At 37.1% G+C, this 23,702-nt stretch overlaps 1 protein-coding gene across 1 annotated transcript in view; it reads left to right on the top strand.

Annotated features, from left to right (window-relative positions):
- Positions 1–23,587, top strand: part of LOC141343245 (E3 ubiquitin-protein ligase HERC2-like) — a 36,410-nt gene extending 12,823 nt beyond the window's left edge. The window contains exons 2-31 of the mRNA XM_073847842.1: positions 60–204; positions 428–653; positions 733–904; positions 1,017–1,203; positions 1,335–1,478; positions 1,705–1,896; positions 3,961–4,114; positions 4,258–4,365; positions 4,455–4,586; positions 4,681–4,839; positions 4,968–5,086; positions 5,175–5,300; positions 5,821–5,976; positions 6,538–6,653; positions 6,820–7,018; positions 7,226–7,440; positions 7,791–7,968; positions 8,678–8,839; positions 8,935–9,026; positions 9,115–9,254; positions 9,377–9,564; positions 10,021–10,218; positions 10,315–10,398; positions 12,003–12,144; positions 12,451–12,645; positions 12,781–12,893; positions 19,495–19,685; positions 19,769–19,874; positions 19,965–20,177; positions 22,556–23,587. Coding sequence (XP_073703943.1) covers positions 60–204; positions 428–653; positions 733–904; positions 1,017–1,203; positions 1,335–1,478; positions 1,705–1,896; positions 3,961–4,114; positions 4,258–4,365; positions 4,455–4,586; positions 4,681–4,839; positions 4,968–5,086; positions 5,175–5,300; positions 5,821–5,976; positions 6,538–6,653; positions 6,820–7,018; positions 7,226–7,440; positions 7,791–7,968; positions 8,678–8,839; positions 8,935–9,026; positions 9,115–9,254; positions 9,377–9,564; positions 10,021–10,218; positions 10,315–10,398; positions 12,003–12,144; positions 12,451–12,645; positions 12,781–12,893; positions 19,495–19,685; positions 19,769–19,874; positions 19,965–20,177; positions 22,556–22,828 — 4,825 coding nt within the window. The 3' untranslated portion in view covers positions 22,829–23,587. The remainder of the gene's footprint in view (positions 1–59; positions 205–427; positions 654–732; positions 905–1,016; positions 1,204–1,334; positions 1,479–1,704; positions 1,897–3,960; positions 4,115–4,257; positions 4,366–4,454; positions 4,587–4,680; positions 4,840–4,967; positions 5,087–5,174; positions 5,301–5,820; positions 5,977–6,537; positions 6,654–6,819; positions 7,019–7,225; positions 7,441–7,790; positions 7,969–8,677; positions 8,840–8,934; positions 9,027–9,114; positions 9,255–9,376; positions 9,565–10,020; positions 10,219–10,314; positions 10,399–12,002; positions 12,145–12,450; positions 12,646–12,780; positions 12,894–19,494; positions 19,686–19,768; positions 19,875–19,964; positions 20,178–22,555) is intronic.
- The last annotated feature ends 115 nt before the right edge of the window (positions 23,588–23,702 follow it).

The raw sequence follows: 23,702 nt of genomic DNA, 5'->3' as shown, positions 1-23,702 counted from the left end.
CTTAAAAATAGCCTTTTTCCTCAGTGAAGCTTTTAACATGCTGCTGTTGCTTTGTGCAGGGGTAAGGGGGATTATTTCCGACTGGGTCACGGCACAGATGTTCACGTACGCAAACCCCAGATGGTTGAAGGACTGAGGGGGAAGAAAATTGTTCATGTGGCCGTAGGGGCCTTGCACTGCCTGGCTGTCACAGACACTGGACAGGTGCGCTACGATCTTTTTTTTTTTATTTATTTATTTTTTTTTTTTTAATAATTTTTTTGCATAGCTACTTGGCATTGTAGAGGAGTAGCACAAGAGCTATTTCCTCCTACGTTTATTTTGGTACATTAAACAACTCATGGTGCATGGTAAACAAAACTCACACTTTGCTGATGAAACATTATTCACTTTAGTGCTTGTGTAAGATGAAGTGTTGTTTGGGTAGGTGTACGCGTGGGGGGATAATGACCATGGGCAGCAGGGGAATGGCACAACCACAGTCAACAGGAAGCCTACGCTGGTGCAGGGTCTAGAGGGGCAGAAAATTACCCGTGTGGCCTGCGGCTCCTCTCACAGCGTGGCCTGGACCACCGTAGATGTCACCACACCCTCCGTGCACGAGCCTGTCCTCTTCCAGACTGCTAGAGACTCTCTGGGAGCCTCTTACCTTGGTAATTTCCACCCAAGCTATATTGCTTTTCTGTTGTTATGTGCCTCTTGCTTAAAGTTTTGTGGGTGTTCTTTTTTTAGGTGTGCCATCAGACAGTGACCCATCTTTACTAAGTAATAAGCTGAATGGTGTGAGCAGTGTAAAGCCCAACAGGCCATCCCTGGCAAAGATTCTGCTTTCTCTTGATGGTAATTTGGCCAAACAGCAGGCCCTGTCCCATGTACTCTCTGCCCTGCAGATCATGTATGCCAGGTATGACCTTAATGCATATTTTTATGGTATTAAATTAGAATTCTCTGCATTCCTGGTTGAACATTTTGTGCTCCATAAAATAAAATAAAAGCATTTCATTTGAAACCCACAGGGATGCAGTGGTGGGAGCATTAATGCCTTCCTTTATGATGCCTGTGGAGTGTCCCTCCAGCTCTCCGGTGCCCCCTTCAGATTGTTCATCAGCTTCCAGCCCCTGTGAGGCTGAGGGTCCAGCCCTGCCCTCAGAAACAGAGGAGAGGGTCAGTCCACACCCCTGGATGGACAGCAAACGGGGAGAGGTGAGTAGTGCTGCCTATGCATAAGTGTCTTTTTTTTTTTTTTTTCTCCCTTTTCACAATCATTCAAATGTCCAAAACAACAGGACATGCTGAGCATTTACAAACTCGTTCTGCCTTATTGTTTGATCTAGGTGACCACATCTGAGGATGCCACTACCCCTTCTTCAGCGGTGACCCCTTCTGCTGCCTCTGCTTCATCTCGCCCCTTTATCCCAGTCACGGATGACCCTGGTGCTGCCAGCATTATTGCTGAGACCATGACCAAAACCAAAGAGGTCAGTCACACATGCTTGCATGCAGCTGCATAGTGAATTCTAGCCTGTTGGTCATAAAAATGTTCCTGTTAATAATTTTTTGTAGATGTTTGTTCCTGATCATTAAAATGAAATGCGTGCATTAAGTCTGTATAAAAAGGATAACATTTGTATGTTGACTTTGTATGAATCCCTTGTATAAACTGAAGTAATATTTACAGTGGCCTTGTTTGATTAATTGGAACAGGACTCTGAGAACCAGAGTAAAGCGGTGGGCCCAGAGCCACAATATCTGGATGAGTTCACCAGTCTGCTGGTTCCCGATGACACACGTGTGTTGGTAGACCTGTTAAAACTAGCTGTCTCTCTGCGTTCAGGCGATAAAGGCAAGGAAGTGCTGTCTGCTGTGCTGTCTGGCATGGGTACAGCCTTCCCACAGGTAAAAACCAACCTCTTTAGTAACATGTTTTTAGGGGTTCAAGCACATAGCGCAGAAACCCTATTGTAATTGTCACAGATCCGCCTAAAACTGACCATGCACACCAGTCCGTAAGTTGTAGAGACTTGAAACTTTGGGAGATGGTAGTACTCACACCATCGACAACGTCACCAAGGCTCGTCCCAATAGGCCAGATGGAGGCCTTACAGCTATCAAAAGTACAAAATCGCTTACAACGTTAGTCGCAGGCTCTAATGTATCCTAGGTTTTTTGTGCCACAAGTGACAACAAAAAAAGGTCTGTAAGAAATTTTACTTCTGTCAATCAAATCATTTTTTAAATTCTTGATTGAGAAGATGTAAAAAAAAAAAAAAACATTTTTCCCAACTAGTCCTAAGTTTTTTGCTCAATCTAGAAAAAAAGTGCTGCAGTACAATTCTCTGGACTCTCTAGGTCAATAATTATCAAAAAATGTTGAAATTTACCCTTTGGAAAGCTATAACGGGATCTTTTAGAAAAGGGGCCTGTCCGAATTCACCGAAAATCCTATGAAGTCTAAAGGAAAACTCAAAACTTCACAAAACGGGTGAGCGCATGTGACAGGTGCCTCTTAACAAGCATGCAAAGTTTTAAGGAGATCGGAGCACAGCTGGCGCTATAATACTCATAAATAGGGTTGGGTATCGTTGGAATTTTATTGATTTCGATTCCGATTCCACTTATCGATTCCGTTTCTTTTCGATTCCCAGTTTCGATTCCAGTTTAGTACAACAACAACAACCACAAAAGTCAAACATTAATATATCACACGTTTATTTTCAGTGCTTGCTTGCAACATATTATTTTATTACAGGGGTCTCAACCTTTTTTATACCAGGGCCCCCCCCCCTTCTTTTCGGGTAAATTTTGCAAGGCCCCCCTATGCCTGACATTTCCTCTAAAGGTGTTTATTTTTGAACCTTTTTTATTAACCAAAACATTTGTTTTGCCTTTTTATTGTTCTCCTTCATGTTATAAAAAAAATTCCAACAAACTTTAAATTAAAGCTATACTTTTGAATTTAAAAGAAAACCCTCTGCTCTAACTTTTTAAAATGTGTATATACATATACAGATTTAAAGCACTTAAATTATTTAATTCAGACATTCTTCACAACTTCAGAGTACTCTTTCTTAAGTGACTGAATAGCTACTGTTTGTATTTATTATAAAATAAATATATAAATGAAAAATACAGTAAATACATTCTAAATCTGTTTATGCTGGTGCTCATATGTGCATAAACACCACTGACCCTTACAAGATCCACCTCTATGGGTAAGCATTCATTATAAAACACTCATAGGACATTCATTTTGAAAACTATGCAAATATTTTGAAATTTCACGCAAAAATACTATGGATCAGAGCCCCGAAAGCATGAATAGTTTGTGAATCAGCAGCGGACTTATGCGTGCCTAATGTAGCCTACGTCTCCGATATAAGAATGAATACATTAGGCACGTGCGAGTTCGTTACTATTACTCCGATCATCTTTGCCTTTACATAAGCAGGAGGGTTCGTTTCATGCAGCCAAGAGATGAAGTAGATACCTGTCGTCCCGCGGGGGTATAAGTTACTTTTATGTGAGCATTTGCGGGACGAAATAACATATATTCATTCTGGAGCAGGCGGGCACAGGACTAAAACACCTATCCCTTGCAGATCTCTAAGATGAAGTTTGCGTGCAGCGGTAGCTTTGTCTTCGGTTTTTACAAAGCGTAGCCACACTTTTAAACGCTGGAATCGAAACGAGGAATCGTAATTTTAATTTTATAACAAGTATCCGATTCTTCATCTAAGTATCCGATTCCAGAATCGGAATCGATTTTCGATTCCCAACCCTACTCATAAACGTTACAAAACATAATATTTCTATTGTAAATTACCTGTGTTTGCAAAAAAAGGCTTGCTACATAATGTCTTTATTCGTATGTGCTTAAATGCTTAAAGCGCTTGAACCCTTGTAATCACTGCTTGCTTGAAATCTTTGTGTACTCATCTAAAAGTGTTTGTTGGCACACAGGTGGCAGATATGCTGCTGGAGTTGTGTGTGACTGAGTTAGAGGACGTAGCCACTGACTCTCAAAGTGGACGGCTGTCATCGCAGCCTGTGGTGGTGGAGAGCAGTCATCCATACACTGACGACACTTCCACCAGCGGAACTGTGAAAATACCAGGTCACCTTGAGTTTTTCTGTTTATTCAGCATTTCAGCAGCCATCACAACCTAATTTTATGTAATTTTTAATCAGTTTAACACATGGTTATTGAAGAAAAGTATTCATTTTGATCCTTAATTAGATCTCTCATGTAATTATTAGGTGCTGAAGGGTTGAGGGTGGAGTTTGATCGCCAGTGTTCAACAGAAAGGAGACATGACCCTCTTACCATAATGGATGGAGCCAATAGGATTGTGTCTGTTCGATCAGGTCACATTCTTTTCTGTTTATGTTGTAACTTTAGTTAAAAAGTTGTTTAATCATTGGCCGAATAATCATACTTGTCTGCACTCCTTTAGGTCGTGAGTGGTCTGATTGGTCAAGTGAATTGAGGATTCCTGGTGATGAGCTCAAATGGAAGTTCACCAGTGATGGCTCTGTTAATGGCTGGGGCTGGCGCTTCACTGTCTATCCCATCATGCCTGCTGCTGGTACATCAGTTTAATATGACACCACTTCATTGTATATATTTCATATGTAACATGATATTTAGAAGTGCTTGACCTTTTATTGATTTACCTGCAGGTCCTAAAGACCTCCTGTCAGACCGTTGCATTCTGTCCTGTCCTTCGATGGATCTAGTAACATGTCTGCTGGACTTCCGCCTGAACTTTGCTTCAAACCGCAGCATTGTGCCAAGGTTGGCAGCTTCACTTGCTGCATGTGCCCAGCTCAGTGCTTTGGGTAAGAGAAGAACCTTGTTTATCTCCATGTTTTGGAGATATTGTAGATGTAAATTTCAGATTTGAAATCTAAAATAAAAAAATAAGGTTTTCTAATTAATAATCTACTGTGTTTCTGTGCTTTTTCAGCGGCTGGCCATCGCATGTGGGCCCTGCAGAGGCTACGCAAACTCCTAACCACTGAATATGGCCAATCCATAAACATCAACCGCCTCTTAGGAGACAGCGAAGGAGAGGCTCGCTCTATGGTTAGACACAGTGCTATGTAATTAAATAATCAAATCAATGAGTCCATCAACTAATTAATTAACATAACTTGTATTGAATGTTGTGTAGAGTTTTACAGGAAGTGCACTAGCCGCTCTGGTGAAAGGACTTCCCGAGGCTTTACAGAGACAGTATGAGTACGAGGAACCCATAGTCAGAGGTGGCAAACAGCTGCTCCACAGTCCTTTCTTCAAGGTATGTTTGTCTGCATAACAAATAGATATGTGACCCTGGACCACAAAACCAGTCTTAAGTCGCTGGGGTATATTTGTAGCAATAGCCAAAAATACATTGTATGGGTCAAAATTATTGATTTTTCTTTTGTGCCAAAAATCATTAGGAAATTAAGTAAAGATCATGTTCCATAAAGATATTTTGTAAAATTCCTACTATAAATATATCAAAATGTAATTTTTGATTAGTAATATGCATTGTTAAGAACTTAATTTGGACAACTTTAAAGGTGATTTTCTCAGTATTTTGATTTTTTTGCACCCTCAGATTCCAGATTTTCAAATAGATGTATCTCGGCCAAATATTGTCCTATCCTAACAAACCATATACCAATAGAAAGCTTATTTATTGAGCTTTCATATGATGTGTACATCTCAGTTTTGTAAAATTTAGCCTTATGACTGGTTTTGTGGTCCAGGGTCACATATAGTAAGATTGCAATATGAGTTTTTCCAAAAATGAATATTCTTGTTCTCTGTAGGTGTTGGTGGCACTTGCATGTGATCTGGAGTTGGAAACTCTTCCATGCTGTGCTGAGACACACAAGTGGGCTTGGTTCCGCCGCTATTGTACCGCTTCCAGAGTGTTAGTGGCTCTAGACAAGAGGACGCCTTTGCCTCGTACTTTTCTGGATGAGGTAGGGATTTCTAATATTGGTTGGAAATTATAGAGCCACTTAAATGTATAGTTTACCCAAAAAATTTTAATTCTGTCATCAGTTACTTAACCACGTCGTTCCAAACCCGTAAGACCTTCTTTCATCTTCGGAACGCAAATTAAGATATTTCTGATAAAATCTGAGAACTTTTTTGACCCTGCATAGACAGCAATGCAACTTAAATGTTCAAGGCTCAGTAAAGGCATTGTTAAAATAGTCCATGTGACATCAAGAATACTTTTTGTGTGCAAAGAAAGCAAAACAACTTTATTCAATAATTTCTATTTTAACAATGTTCTTACTGCCTTTCTGGGCCTGTGAGCGTTTAAGTTGCATCACAGTCTATAAAGGGTCAAAAAGTTCTCAGATTTTTAAAAAAAATATCTTAATTTGTGTTCTGAAGATTAACAAAGGTCTTACCCGTTCTGTAGTGGGGAACTAATTACTGAATTTTTTAATTTTTTGGGTGAACTATCCCTTTACTGGAGAGCTGTTATATTATTGTTCTGTAATCTTACAATTTTTCCATTTTTCCACCAGGTGGCAAAGAAAATCCGTGAGCTCATGGCAGACCATGAGAACATGAACACACTCCATGAGAGTCATGACCTGTTTAAGAGGGAGCAGGATGAGCAGTTAGTTCAGTGGATGAATAGGTAAATGAACTTGACCAATCCGAGACCACTGTTGTTTTAGCTAGTGAAACAAAAGCAAAAATGACTTGGTGCACCTTTACGTAATGTTTTAAATAGATGGAATTCTTTTATAATATTTTTTGTGAAATTATTTGTTAAATTTTACAATTGGTTTGCTGTTCACTAGGCGACCAGATGATTGGACGCTCTCAGCAGGTGGCAGTGGGACCATCTACGGCTGGGGACACAACCACCGGGGTCAGTTAGGTGGTATTGAAGGAGCAAAAGTCAAGGTTCCCACACCAACAGAAGCTCTAGCCACTCTGCGACCTGTTCAGCTGATCGGTGGAGAGCAGACCCTGTTCGCTGTAACCGCTGATGGGAAAGTAAGGCTTCATCTGGTTTTCACATTTTGAAAATGTTTAAAAATTCAAAAGTTTCTTTAAGTTCTTTAGTACGAATCTCTTTTGTGCTTTGTTAGTGCTCAGCTAATTTATTTTTTATTAAGTACAGATTTGTGTTGTATATTCTGCAGTTGCTTTGTCTTTGTCAGCCAAATAATGTCCTTAGTAACTTGTCTTTGCTTTCCGCAGCTGTATGCTACAGGATATGGTGCCGGTGGTCGACTGGGAATAGGAGGCACAGAGTCAGTCTCCACTCCGACCCTGCTGGAGTCAATCCAGCATGTTTTCATCCGGAAGGTGGCTGTGAACTCTGGCGGGAAGCACTGCCTGGCTCTCTCCTCTGAAGGAGAACTGTACTCCTGGGGAGAGGCTGAAGATGGAAAACTGGGACATGGCAACAGAAGGTCAGCCCCATACTGTGGTTACTACTGTTGTCCTTTCACATGGCCACCTTTGGTTCATCTCGTATAGTCACCTTTTACATACTTAACTTTCAATATTTAACAGTTTCCCATTTTTTACAGTGAAGACAAATGATTACAGAAAAGTACTTTTTAACAATTTTAATTCTGTACCATGGAATATGTCAGAATAGCATCATATTACCACCTGATACTATGACTGTATCCTACCACAGAACTTCATGTAGTTCCATAAAATATCAAATATGTGCGCTAGACTATCACTGATTCGGTTTAGCAGCTTATAATAAGAGGTACAGTTTGTGTGACTGGTAGTGCTGTCTTTTTCCCAGCCCATGTGACCGTCCACGCGTGATCGAGTCTCTCAGAGGGGTAGAGGTAGTGGACATTGCGGCTGGTGGGGCCCATAGCGCCTGCATCACAGCCAGCGGAGAGCTCTACACATGGGGCAAAGGACGTTATGGTCGCCTGGGTCATGGAGACAGTGAGGACCAGCTTAAACCAAAGCTGGTGCGTTCACCCCGTTAAAATGCATGTTTATCTGTAGAGTTGGGTAAAACAGGGGAAAAAAACTACATACATACGTACACGCACCTCACATAAAATTCGATCTTTTATTACAGCATCCAAACAATAAAAGCCCTTTTGGTGCTGTTTAATGTGGAGTGACATTTCCTTCACTTAACCATTTTCAGCATGAAATAAACATGAATAGCCAACATAACGTTACATTTATCTCAGAAAAAAATCACATTCAGTGACCATAAACCTGCTAGTCAGCTGGAAAAATTAACTAGAGTGGAGCATTTTGCTAAATATATGCACCGTATAACACACGGTTCTTCAATGTTTAATTTGTTTATATGAAAGTCACCTTTTGTGTTTTATTTCAATAAACGAATTGGAGTAGAAACATAGTTATGTAATTGTAACTATTATAAAACTTAATGGAGTGTAATTTAAGTGTTTCTATACAAATCAGTTAATTTTAGTTTCAGTGTTATAGTATTAACTGACTCTCATGTATATTTTACAACATTGAGTTTTTCTTTCCGTGAGAATGTTTGCCATGTACTGTACCTGATATATATCCAAAATAACCAATATCGAATTGAATCAGAAATTGAATTGAATCACAAGCTTCCAAATATAGTTTAATTAGTATTATCTCTACTCCCTAACATTGTATGTTCTGTGAATTTCCTGTCGATGTTTCTAGGTGGAGGCTCTGCAGGGTCACCGGGTGATAGACGTTGCATGTGGCAGTGGGGACGCCCAGACCCTGTGTCTGACTGACGATGACATGGTGTGGTCATGGGGAGATGGAGACTATGGCAAACTGGGCCGAGGAGGAAGTGATGGTTGTAAAGTGCCTATGAAGGTAGGACTGCCTGTGTAGATTCTCAAGCAACAAAGGCTTTCTGCTTGGTGATTTCTATGTGAGTCTTGCATCTCATTCTCTTTTTCTCTTCTTAGATTGACTCATTAACTGGATTGGGTGTCGTGAAAGTGGAATGTGGCTCTCAGTTCTCTGTGGCTCTCACCAAGTCTGGAGCAGTTTACACATGGTAATCAATCCCACAAATCAGTGGTACATAAACCCATCATTTATTTAGTAAAAGCACATGTGGAATTGTACATTCGTGTTTGTTTTAGGGGGAAAGGTGACTACCACAGACTGGGACATGGCTCGGATGATCATGTACGCAGACCCCGGCAGGTCCAGGGTTTGCAAGGCAAGAAGGTCATCGCAATAGCAACTGGTTCTCTTCACTGTGTTTGCTGCACAGAGGATGGTAGGTCATCTAGATATAAAATCGTTGTAGCATGTTTATATATAACAGATATCAGGTTCTTTTTGTTCAGCATAGTCTGTATTGCATTTGGAGGAGTATTTGCTAAAGACATTCAAACACAGGTGAAGTGTACACATGGGGTGACAATGATGAGGGTCAGCTTGGTGATGGCACCACCAATGCTATTCAGCGGCCCAGGCTGGTGGCAGCACTGCAAGGCAAGAAGATCAACCGTGTGGCTTGTGGCTCAGCACACACACTCGCCTGGTCTACTAGTAAACCTACCAATGCCGGAAAACTGCCTGCTCAGGTACTGTACCACCAAATATATGACCCTGGACCACAAACCAGTCTTAAGTAGCACGGGTATATTTGTAGCAATAGCCAAAAATACATTGTATGGGTCAATTTATAGATGTTCCATAAAGATATTTTGTACATTTTCTACTGTAAATATATCAAAACTTAATTTTCGATTCGTAATATGCATTGCAAAGAACTTCATTTGCAACTTTAAAAGCAATTTTCTCAATATTTTGACTTTTTTTTTTTTTTTCACTCTTAGATTACAGATTTTATAGTTGTATCTTTGGAAATATTGTTCTATCCTAACAAAGCATACATTGATGGAAAGCTTATTATTCATCTTCAACTGGTCCAGGGTCACATATAGCTATATAAAAATGCCAAAGAACTACATATTTAACAGTTCAACCTTTTAAACGTATTAAATATCGTGTTTAAGTAATTAAATGTTTATCTGTAGGTTCCTATGGAGTACAACCACCTGCAGGAGATTGCCATCATTGGCCTGAGGAACCGATTACTGCTCTTGCACCACATTTCTGAGCTCTTCTGCCCCTGCATCCCAATGTTTGACCTGGAAGGACGACTGGGTGAGACTGGACATGGCGTCGCTGTTGGCTTTGACACACTACGTGGAATCCTTATTTCGCAGGGCAAGGTAAGAATATCTTTGTGGATAGTACTTGCATGATTTAAAAAAAAAAAAATACAATTCCTAATTATATTTATTAATATTCGTTCTCAATATTTGTAGGAGGCAGCATTCCGTAAAGTGGTTCAGGCCACTATGGTTCGAGACCGACAACATGGGCCAGTGGTGGAACTAAACAGGATACAGGTACACTTGTATACATTGCACATGTTGTTTGAGATTTGGCCTTAACCCCTTAACTGTCACCGTCCCACCTGTGGGACGCTTGGCGCTCTTTTTTCCGTTGCCTTTTTTCTCTATCAAATTCTTTAGTAACCATCATAAATTATATATCATTTGAAAGCTTAGAAGCTCAAGTATCATCCTGTGAAAACCATTTTGAAATCGAACATTGCGTTACCATGGAAATGATACTTTAAAATCGTTTGGCGGTCTCCTCCCCCTTAGCAGTGTCATATTACAAAATGCATTACGGTCTTTTAGAATCACAACTTTTTACAATCTTGACAAAAAACATATCATTGGAAAGGTCTGAGTCTCAGAATTGCATATTTGGTGGTCATTTTGTGATTGAATAAAAATTTTCAGAAAAATTTAGACTTTTGTGACAGAAAAATGCAGAAAAAATATATATGGCGTTTGTATGTCACCCGGTGGCTGTTTGTGGTATAACGCCCAAACAAACTTTCACAGGAACCTTAATTTTTTTCATATCAACTTCAAATTTGGAACATAACTTATTTAGATGTGAGGCTTCAATTTGATATCAAATTTAGGATAAAACCTGCTATGAAAAATATGTATTTTATATAAAATATAATACAAATTGTACAGTGCATTTTGTTTACAGTAAATTTAAACTTCTATAATTTGTTGATACTTCATTTTTTTGAAAAAAATCCACTTCTGCAATAATCTGCGGATTGTCTTCTTTAAAAAGAGACCAACTTTAGATCTGTATTCCAAAGTGTTCAAGAATTACAACAATTGAAGTTTGGATAGTGCACTTTCATGCCTATTTTAAAAAATGGGGGTGACAGTTAAGGGGTTAAGTAAATATCACAATCAGGGTCTAAAATTAATATTTTGCAGGATTTTTTTTTTTTTTTTTTTTGCATAATTAAAATGTTAGCAAACAAAAAATACATTTGATTTGCTCTCATCAGAAAAAAATCAGGCAGTTTTGTTGCAATTTTAAACTATGTATTTATGTTTTAATTTTGAAAAACTATGACCAAAATGCTTGCTATTTATTCACCAAAGTTAATTCTTGCTTGCATCTCTTGGTTAGAGAGTTCATTAGCGTGGTAAACAGAATCCAAAATGAACGATTACTTTTAATGGGCAAAAATAGCTAGCGTGTCCTCCGTAAAATTGTCTCCCTTTCCCTAATCACCGTAATTATTGTTGCATTTCCTGCTCCTTCCTGTCAGCATGGACACACAAGTACCATGTACACCATATGATTATTATCATCCATTTTATTTTAGGTATAATTATGAGTGAGAGTTTGCAGCACTAAATCTTAATATCCTGAGTGATTTGGTCATTAAGCATCATTTGAACGTATGATTTGTTTTTGGATCTGCTCGTCACGAGGCTCTTCATGAGATTTACCCCCCAAATATGTTTGTTCATGGACCAGTGGCCCTCTAATAGGGCCCCTGGAGCCTGGCACTGATCTGGCAAGTCTCACAGCTGGAAAGCATAACAATGGAGTTTATACTTCAGAGCAGAAATGCTGTATATGGATATATCTGTAATAATTTATCCTAATTTGTCTCGTTCAGGTCAAACGTTCACGCAGTAAAGGAGGACTGGCAGGGCCGGATGGCACCAAGTCAGTATTTGGGCAGATGTGTGCTAAGATGAGTTCTTTCAGCCCTGACAGTCTGCTGCTGCCACACCGGGTCTGGAAGGTCAAGTTTGTGGGTGAGTTTAAGGGTTGCCAGGTTTTCACAAATAAAATGCTCAATTGCTATACTCAAAACTAGCCCAAATCTAGCTGAATTGCATTTCGTGGGGTGGGGTGGAGGGTAAAACTTTGCATTCCGTGGGATAAAATACACATTTTTGTCGGGGTTCCCCTGGTAAAATTTGCATTCCATGGTTAAATATGACTACCTGCAGCAACAGTCCTAAAGTAGCCCAATTCTGTGGGAAAACCTCTGGTGGGATTATATTTAGAAAGATTGGAAAAGGTTGGCAAAAGGTTTCTTACTCTTTGTGTGTTTGTAGGTGAGTCAGTCGATGACTGTGGTGGTGGATACAGTGAATCTATCGCAGAAATGTGTGAGGAACTACAGAACGGTCTCACTCCTCTCCTTATCGTCACTCCTAACGGCCGAGACGAGTCAGGAGCGAATAGAGATTGTTTCCTGCTCAACCCAGCTGCCAAATCCCCTCTGCACATCAGCATGTTCCGCTTCCTAGGTACCTTTTACTTGTGTTTCCTACCTTGAAAATGCTTTCAAGACTTGAAACAGTCTGCGATTTCACAGCTGTAGTACTTCTCTCCATTATTAGATCTGTTGATATACCATGCTCTGTTTTTTCATTTGTGTATAGGAGTGCTCCTGGGCATAGCAATCCGTACAGGAAGTCCTCTAAGTCTCTACCTAGCTGAACCTGTGTGGAAACAGCTGGCAGGCATGAATCTGACCATCGCAGATCTTAGTGAGGTGTGTGTGTGTGTGTGTGTGTGTGTGTGTGTGTGTGTGAGAATCCAAGGTTATCATTATTAACTAAAACCTAAATGGAAAAAAAAAGTTAAATTTAAAAAAAAAGTTTGTTTTATGGTGTTTTAATTTGAGTTGTTTGTTCATTTATTTGTTTCACTCGTCTATCTGCAAACCGCAACGACCATTTTTTGGCAAAACATAAACACACATCTATCCATCCACAAAACAAAAAAATCCATCGCTAAACCAATATCCATCCATCCGCAAAACAAAACATTTATCCATCTGCAAAACAAAACATAAACATCCACCTATCTGCAAAACAAAACATCAGTCGCTAAACTAATATCCATCATCCGCAAAACAAAAAATGTAAACAAAAATCCATCCATCTGCAAAACAAACAAAATCTAAACAAACATCCATCCATCTGCAAAACAGAACATCCATCGCTAAACAAATATCCATCCATCCACAAAACAAAACATCTATAGCTAAACATATATGCATCATCCGCAAAAGAAAACATCTATCCATCGCAGAACCAAAACATCATCTGCAAAACAAAATGTCTATCTATCGCTAAACAAATATCCATCCATCTGCCAAACAAAACATAAACAAACACCAATCTATCTGCAAAACCAAACAAACTAAAACTAAACATCCATTCATCAACAAAACATTTTGTCGCTAAATAAATATCTATCCATCTGCAAAACAAACAAAACTAAACGAATGTCCATCATTCACAAAACAAAACATCTGTCACTAAACAAATATACATCCATCTGCAAAACAAAACATCCATTACTAAACAAATATCCATCTATCTGCAAAAAAAATGTCCATCACAAAACAAAACACACATCCATCTGCAAAACAAAATGTCCATCTATCGCTAATCAAATATCCATCCATCCGCCAAACAAAACACAAACATCCATCTATCTGCAAAACAAAACAAAATATCCAAAAAACGAAATATCCATCTATCAACAAAACATTAGTCACTAAACAAATATTCATGCATCTGCAAAACAAAACAACCTAAACGAACATCCATCCATCCACAAAACAAAACATCCATTGTTAAACAAATATCCATCCATCTGCAAAACAAAACAACCTAAACGAACATCCATCCATCCACAAAACAAAACATCCATTGTTAAACAAATATCCATCCATCTGCAAAACAAAACAAAACAAAAATCTATCCACAAAACAAACAAAATGAAAACAAACATCCGTCCACCTGCAAAACATCCATTGTTAAACAAATATCCATCCATCTGCAAAACAAAACATAAACAAACATCTGTCTGCAAAACAAACAAAATGAAAACAAACATCCATCCATCTGCAAAACATCCATCGCTAAACAAATATCCATCCATCCATCTGCAAAACCAAACGTCCATCTATCGCAAAAAACAAAACATCCATTCATCCATCCGCAAAACAAAACAAACAAAACATCAAACATCCATCCATCCGCAAAACACCTCCATCGCTAAACAAATGTCCATCCATCCATTCACAAAACAAAACGTCCATCTATCGCTAAACAAGACATCCATCCATCCACCAGACAAAACATCCATTGTTAAACAAATATCCATCCATCTGCAAAACAAAACAACCTAAACGAACATCCATCCATCCACAAAACATCCATTGTTAAACAAATATCCATCCATCTGCAAAACAAAACAACCTAAACGAACATCCATCCATCCACAAAACAAAACATCCATTGTTAAACAAATATCCATCCATCTGCAAAACAAAACATAAACAAACATCTGTCTGCAAAACAAACAAAATGAAAACAAACATCCATCCATCTGCAAAACATCCATCGCTAAACAAATATCCATCCATCCATCTGCAAAACCAAACGTCCATCTATCGCAAAAAACAAAACATCCATTCATCCATCTGCAAAACAAAACAAACAAAACATCAAACATCCATCCATCCGCAAAACACATCCATCGCTAAACAAATGTCCATCCATCCATTCACAAAACAAAACGTCCATCTATCGCTAAACAAGACATCCATCCATCCACCAGACAAAACATCCATTGTTAAACAAATATCCATCCATCTGCAAAACAAAACAACCTAAACGAACATCCATCCATCCACAAAACATCCATTGTTAAACAAATATCCATCCATCTGCAAAACAAAACAACCTAAACGAACATCCATCCATCCACAAAACATCCATTGTTAAACAAATATCCATCTATCTGCAAAACAAAACAACCTAAACGAACATCCATCCATCCACAAAACAAAACATCCATTGTTAAACAAATATCCATCCATCTGCAAAACAAAACATAAACAAACATCTGTCTGCAAAACAAACAAAATGAAAACAAACATCCATCCATCTGCAAAACAAAACAAACAAAACATCAAACATCCATCCATCCGCAAAACACATCCATCGCTAAACAAATGTCCATCCATCCATTCACAAAACAAAACGTCCATCTATCGCTAAACAAGACATCCATCCATCCACCAGACAAAACATCCATTGTTAAACAAATATCCATCCATCTGCAAAACAAAACAACCTAAACGAACATCCATCCATCCACAAAACATCCATTGTTAAACAAATATCCATCCATCTGCAAAACAAAACAACCTAAACGAACATCCATCCATCCACAAAACAAAACATCCATTGTTAAACAAATATCCATCCATCTGCAAAACAAAACATAAACAAACATCTGTCTGCAAAACAAACAAAATGAAAACAAACATCCATCCATCTGCAAAACATCCATCGCTAAACAAATATCCATCCATCCATCTGCAAAACCAAACGTCCATCTATCGCAAAAAACAAAACATCCATTCATCCATCCGCAAAACAAAACAAACAAAACATCAAACATCCATCCATCCATCCATCCGCAAAACACCTCCATCGCTAAACAAATGTCCATCCATCCATTCACAAAACAAAACATCCATTCATCCATCCGCAAAACAAAACAAACAAAACATCAAACATCCATCCATCCATCCATCCGCAAAACACATCCATCGCTAAACAAATGTCCATCCATCCATTCACAAAACAAAACATCCATTCATCCATCCGCAAAACAAAACAAACAAAACATCAAACATCCATCCATCCATCCATCCGCAAAACACATCCATCGCTAAACAAATGTCCATCCATCCATTCACAAAACAAAACGTCCATCTATCGCTAAACAAGACATCCATCCATCCATCCACAAAACATCCATTGTTAAACAAATATCCATCCATCTGCAAAACAAAACAACCTAAACGAACATCCATCCATCCACAAAACATCCATTGTTAAACAAATATCCATCCATCTGCAAAACAAAACAACCTAAACGAACATCCATCCATCCACAAAACAAAACATCCATTGTTAAACAAATATCCATCCATCTGCAAAACAAAACATAAACAAACATCTGTCTGCAAAACAAACAAAATGAAAACAAACATCCATTCATCTGCAAAACATCCATCGCTAAACAAATATCCATCCATCCATCTGCAAAACCAAACGTCCATCTATCGCAAAAAACAAAACATCCATCCATCCATCCATCCACAAAACACATCCATCGCTAAACAAATGTCCATCCATCCACCAGACAAAACATCCATTGCGAAACAAATATCTATCCGCAAAACAAAACATGCATCCATTTGCAAAACAAAACATCTATTGCTAAACAAATATCCATCCATCCACAAAACAAAACATCCATCTATCCGTTAAACAAAAATGCTTTCAAAAAAGATTTAACTAAAAGACAGACTGACCAATTTTTAATTTTTTAATGTTCACTGTCAAAAAAACAAGTAAATTCTTGTTCACAGTAATAAGTGCCAATGTTTAATCAGTGATATAAAAATGGTTAATGTTTAAAAAATTAAAAGATGCCGCTTTTTAGCATCCATTTCATAGTGATTGACAGAACGAACTTCCAGCTGCATTACCATGAGTAAAAAACGTTTAGATTTAATCAACCAAGAGTTATCCCTGCTATCCGGAATATCCCCCTAGCATTACATTGATTACATGACATGGTAAGTATGTCTGTAGTTGGAGCTTATGGCGAGCCCTTTTAAAATGGTTATGTAAAAGAAAATGAGAGTACATTCCAGAGTTACATGCATTCTGTACATTAGTCTTAATGGTGGTCAGCTGACATAAATGACAGTTATAAACCCACCACTTCTAATGCATATGTACTGTAAGCAGCTTTCTCGAAATCAATGCTGCATGTTTGTGCTACAGTAATACTGCGTTTCTCAGTAGTTGCTTACATCAAAGCAGGAATGTTATAAATATAATTTCTGTATTGATGTGAGAGATGCTATCTGAGATATAAAGAATGTGGGTGAGTGTGTGCACACACGTGTCGTGTAAAAATGAATGTGATTGTCGTCTCCTGCATTCACGCTGAGATCATGTGTTGCTGAGACGTCTGCAGTGATGGCATTTCTCAGCGCAGGATGTTTCTTGCTCACAGAGCAGCTGTTGTTTGTTGCTTTGCCTGGAGATATTAGAAAGGTTAAAGAGAAAGATTACCGAGCACAAGACAACAGTGAGACACTGACCGTGATGCACTCAAAAGCACCCACGTTCTTTTCATTCAATAGTCATTTTCACAGGTTTAAATTATCTTCAGTTTTGTTGAATGTAAACCGTGGAGACAGTCTCTCTCTTTCTCTCTCTCGGTTTATACACATACACACACTGATGTTCAAAACTTTGGAATCAGTAAGATTTTTAATGTTTGCTAAAGAGATATTTTCTGCTCATCAAGGTTGCGTTTGTTTGATTAAAAATACTGAAAAACAAATTTGCAGTATTATTGCTATTTAAAATACTGTTTTTCTGTTTTAATGTACTTTAAAATAGAATTTATTCTTGTGATGCGAAGCTGAATTTTCATTGTCATTACTCCAGCCTTCAGTGTCACATGATCCTTCAGAAAGCATCCTAATATGCTGATAAACAGTTGTGCTGCTTAATATTTTTTTTTTTTCAAATCTGTGATATTTTTTCAGGATTCTTTGAATAAAAAGTAAAAAAAAAACAGCATTTATTTAAAATAGAAATCTTTTGTAACAATATCATTTAAAGCTTCGGGTCAGTAATTGTTTTCTTTTTTTTATTTAAAGGAAATTAATACTTTTTTTCATGATATGTTAAATTGAAATTATAGTGGGGACTTATATTGTTTAAAAAAAATCATATTTTGAATAAATGCTGTTCTTTTTTTAACTTTTTGTTCATCAAAGAATTCTAAAAAAAGCTATCACAGGTTCCAAAAAATATTAAGCAGCACAATTGATTCAAACATTGATAATAAATCAGCATATTAGAATGGTTTCTGAGGGATCATGTGACACTAAAGACTGAAGTAATGGCTGTTAAAAATTCAGCTTTGCATCACAGAAAAAAATATATACGTTAAGGTATATTCAAATAGAAACCTGCTATTTTTAAATTAAATAATATTTTATAATATTACTTTATTTTTGATCAAATAAATGGCACTTTGAGCATAAGATACGTCTTTAAAAACATAAATCTTATATAAATGCTTTTGTATTAAGTCTTATATGCTCATCAATGCTGTTTATTTTATAAAAAAATCAGTAAGAACTTGAATATTATGAAATGTTATAATTTTAAAACAATAGTACTATAATTTATAAAATGTAATCAATTGCTGTGATTTAAAAGCTGAACTTTTAGAAGCCATTACACTAGTCTTTAGTGTCACATGATCCTTCAGAAATCTTTCTTATATGGTCATTTGGTGCTCAAAAATATTTCTTCATATTATCAATGTTGAAAACAGTTGTACTTCTTAATATTTTGTGGAAAAAAAAATTCATGATTTTTTGGTTAGAAAGTTCAAAAGAGCAGCAAGTTCTTTAATATTCCTGTTCATCAATTCTGTGTGTACTGACTGAGAAAGTCTTCATTTCTTTAAAAAAAAAGTGCCCACCCCAAACTTTTGAATGATAGTGTATATATGTGACCCTGGACCACAAAACCAGTCTTAAGTCGCTGGGGTATATTTGTAGCAATAGCCAAAAATACATTGTATGGGTCAAAATTATTGATTTCTCTTTTTTGTCAAAAATCATTAGGAAATTAAGATCATGTTCCATGAAGATTTTTTTTTGTTAAATTCCTACTGTAAACCTATCAAAATGTAATTTTTGATTAGTAATACGCATTGTTAAGAACTTAATTTGGACAACTTTAAAGGTGATTTTCTCAGTATTTTGATTTTTTTGCACCCTCAGATTCCAGATTTTCAAAGAGATGTATCTCGGCCAAATATTGTCCTATCCTAACAAACTATACATCAATAGAAAGCTTATTTATTGAGCTTTCATATGATGTATATATCTCTGTTTTGTAAAATTCAACCTTATGACTGGTTTTGTGGTCCAGGGTCACATATTATATTTATTTAAAGTTTTACTTACTTGCTTACTTTTCACAGTATTTTACATCTGACTTCCCCTTTCTTGTGTTTGTTAGGTGGACAAGGACTTCATTCCTGGTCTAATGTATATCAGAGATAACGAGGCGTCTGCAGAGGAGTTTGAGGCTATGCCTCTGCCCTTCACTGTGCCCAGTGCCTGTGGACAAGAAGTCCAGCTCAGCTCCAAACATTCCCACATCAGCCTTGAGAACCGCAGCGAATATGTGCGGCTAGCAATAAACTACAGGTGTGAATAATTTGCTGGGAAAAAAGTGTTACCAACTCATAAATAAAATAAATATTTACTAGTATGTTGTTTTGTTCTTCCAGGCTGCATGAGTTCGACGAGCAGGTGTCTGCAGTAAGGGAAGGCATGGCGCGTGTGGTACCAGTGCCGCTGCTCTCGCTCTTTACTGGTTATGAGCTGGAGACCATGGTGAGTGTGTCTTCAACATAAATGCAGGCTCAGTAAACACGTCGTTGTGAATTATTATTAGACTCTACATCACTTGTTTGTGTTGTTTAGGTGTGTGGAAGTCCAGACATCCCCCTCCACCTGCTTAAATCAGTGGCTACATATAAGGGAGTGGAACCCACTGCTCCTCTCATCCAGTGGTTCTGGGAGGTAATGGAGTCTTTCTCCAACACGGAACGCTCGCTCTTCCTCAGGTTTGTCTGGGGTCGCACGCGCCTCCCCAGGACCATCGCAGACTTCCGGGGACGAGACTTTGTGGTGCAGGTAACTTGTGGCTCTGAAAAGTGTCACTTAAAGGGACAGTTCCCTAAAAATGAATATCTACTAACTGCAAGTAATTCCAAATCAGAGATTTCTTTTTGATAGAAATGGATGAGAAATATAATTTATTGATGTAGTATTTGTGCAATGGCAAAGATGAATTTTCCGTGGTCGTTTCTCCAGTGTCACATGATCTTTCAGAAATCATTCTAATATGCTGATTTGTAGATCAAGAAACATTTCATATTATTATCAGTACGTTTATTTATTTATTGCAGAAACTGTAATATGAAATTTGAGTAGAAAGTTCGAAAGAACAGCATTTCTTTAAAATTTATTAGAAATGTTTTTAAAAGTTTATTTAATTTTGTATTTCTTTTTTTTTTTTTTTTTCAAAAAGCGCAATTAAACTTTTTTTCCCAACATTTATATCATCAATTTGACTTTTTCTTGTAATTCTTAGAAAAAGAAATATCAAAATTGCGTGAGATAAACTGCAAGATAAAAATTCTTTAGAAATTGTGAGATGTCACTATTACCTTTATTTTTTAGTTTAGATGAAACGGATGAAAAATAGCCTTTTTGGCTAATTCTGGCATATTTACAGCCATGCTTATTACGTGCACCGCCCCGTAAACAAATAAACTACACTAAAACTAACTTGAAGTTTTTATTAGAAATGTTTACAAAAGTTTAATTATTATTATTTTATAAGCAGAATTATACTTTTTTTTTTTTTTTTTTTTATCAGACAATTCTGCATTTAGTGACTTTTTCTTGTAATTCTCAGAAAATTCTAACAAATTTAAACTGCAAGATATAAACTCTTCTTGAGAAAAAAGGCCAGAATTGTATGGAAGCCCGTTTCCACCATGAATAAAAAAAAAAAAAAGTAATCTCACAATTCAGACTTTTTTTTTCTAGCAATTGCGAGTTTACATTTTACAATTCTGTCTTTTTGTCTCAGAATTGCGTAATGCAAACTTGCAATTATTCCCTTTTTTTTCTCAGAATTGTCGAACTCTCAATTGCTTGTTATAAAGTCACAAATGCGAGACATAAACTTGCAATTCTGAGAAATAAAGTCAGAATTGCAGGATATAAACTCGCAGTTATTACTTTATAACACAGAATTGTGAGATAAACTCAAAATTCTAAGAACATATCAGTCTTTTTCCTCCTCAGAACTGGATTTTATAGTTCGCAATTGCGAGTTTATATCTCTCAATTCTGAGAAAAAAGTCAGAATTGCGAGATATAAACACAATTGGGAGGAAAAAAGTCAGAATTGAATCTTGATGAATTTATAACTCGTAATCGGAGTTTGTATCTTGCAATTCTGACTTTATTTCTCATAATTGCGTTTGTATCTTACAATCCTGACATTGTAACACGCAATTGCAAGTTTATTTCTGACTGTTTCTTATCATTTTCAGAAAATTCTAACAAAATTGTGTGATATAAACTCAGAATTGCTAGATATAAATGCTTCTTGAGGAAAAAAAGGTCAGAATTGTATGGAAGCCCATACTTCCCATACTTATCTCAATTCTGACTTTTTTTCTCGCAGTTGCAAGTTTACGTCTCACAGTTCTGACTTTTTGTCTCAGAATTGCGAGATATGAACTCACAATTGTGGCTTTTTTTCTCAAAATTTAGTTTATATTTGCAGTTGTGACTTTTTCATGGAATTGCTAGTTTATATCTCGCAATTCTGACTGTATAACATGCAATTGTAAGTTAATATCTCAATTACAAAATTACGAGATGTAAAGTTTATTTTGCGATTTCGTGATTATATCTTACATTTCTGAGAAACGGTCTGAATTGTGAAATAATAAGTCACAATTATCTTTTTAATTCCATGGCGGAAACAGTCTTCCCTGTGTGTGATAGATAAAAGATATATGTGACCCTGGATCTCAAAACCAGTCATAAGTAGCACGGGTATATTTGTAGCAATAGCCAAAAATACATTGTATGGGTCAGAATTATCGATTTTTTTGTTTATGCCAAAAATTATTAGGATAAGTGAAGATCATGTTAGTATTTAGTAAATTTCCTACTGTAAATATATCTAAATTAAATTTTTGATTAGTTATACATTGCTAAGAACTTTATTTGGACAACTTTAAAGGTAATTTTCTCAACATTTAGATTTTTTTTTTTTGCACCCTCAGATTCCAGATTTTCAGTAGTTGTACCTTGGCCAAATATTGTCCCATTCTAACAAACCATACATCAATGGAAAGCTTATTTATTCAGCTTTCAGAAATCTCAATTTCAAAAAATGGACCTCTATGACTGGTTTTGTGGTCCAGGGTCACATATACAAATAAATATTAGTGCTCATTTTTAGAGTATATGTCCTATTTGACCAGGTGCTGGATAAGTACAACCCACCGGACCACTTCCTCCCAGAGTCCTACACCTGCTTCTTCTTGCTCAAGCTGCCTCGCTACTCCTGTAAGCTTGTCTTGGAGGAGAAACTAAAATACGCCATTCACTTCTGCAAGTCCATTGACACGGATGACTACGCACGGATTGCTTTGAGCGGTGAGCCGGCTGCAGATGACAGCAGCGACGACTCTGACAATGAGGATGCGGACTCCTTTGCTTCCGACTCTACGCAGGATTACCTGACAGGCCACTGAACTCTTAACCCTGGTTAAACTCTGTCTCACAAATACACACACACACACACACACACACACACACACACACACACACACACACAGACATATAGTGTGCTAAGCTGTAGGAAGTCTTGAAAATAAGCTGACAGAAAGAAGTTTAAATCAAAAAAACTGAACCGAAGATGTCTGTTTTAACCTCACTTATTAATATGTGCATAGACACCAATACAACTAAATGAAGAGAAATAAGTGTATATCATTATGTGCAATTAGCTTTAAAGCACTATTAAGCTGGTGAAAAGCAAGATAGATTTCTTTCTTTTTTTTTTTATCTTTGTTGTGAAGAGAACCAGGAAGATGGGAGAAACTGCACATCTTTGTTAAACATTGTGTTCACGTTTTATTACAGAGGACAGACCGCTTAGCCTAGCACTGTGGTAGACGACTCCTGACAGACTCCTGATCGATTTTGTGTTAAATAGCTAGTATTATGAACTGTAGCTTCGCCTCTTCATTTGAAAACAGCAGTGTTTCTTTAAGAACCTTTTTAACAGGACGTTTGTTTTGTTTTCTCATTTGGTCAGTGGAAGCCTGGTCAGGGGTTGTTTTTAGGTCGTTGGTCACTGTATTCTCTCCTCTTCCTATATATGTCTGCACTGTTCTCCTAATGGAATGTATATAATTTGATTGTGCCATGTGTTAATGAGAGATCTCATTCCCATGTTATAAATAAATATTAATTTCTGTTAATAAATTTAAACCAAATTTCTCTTGTAAGTTTTATTATTTTCTTGTTCTGAATTTTTTCCTACATTTCTTTTAAATGTATATAATTGTATATTTTTGTCTTTATAGACTAAATATTGCTTGTTTGAATTGGAAAAAATTTAAT

This window comes from Garra rufa, chromosome 9 (assembly GCF_049309525.1).
Source record: "Garra rufa chromosome 9, GarRuf1.0, whole genome shotgun sequence".
Taxonomy (NCBI): Eukaryota; Metazoa; Chordata; class Actinopteri; order Cypriniformes; family Cyprinidae; genus Garra; species Garra rufa.
Note: the sequence above shows the minus strand (reverse complement) of the source record. Positions and strands in the feature narration are given on the sequence as shown.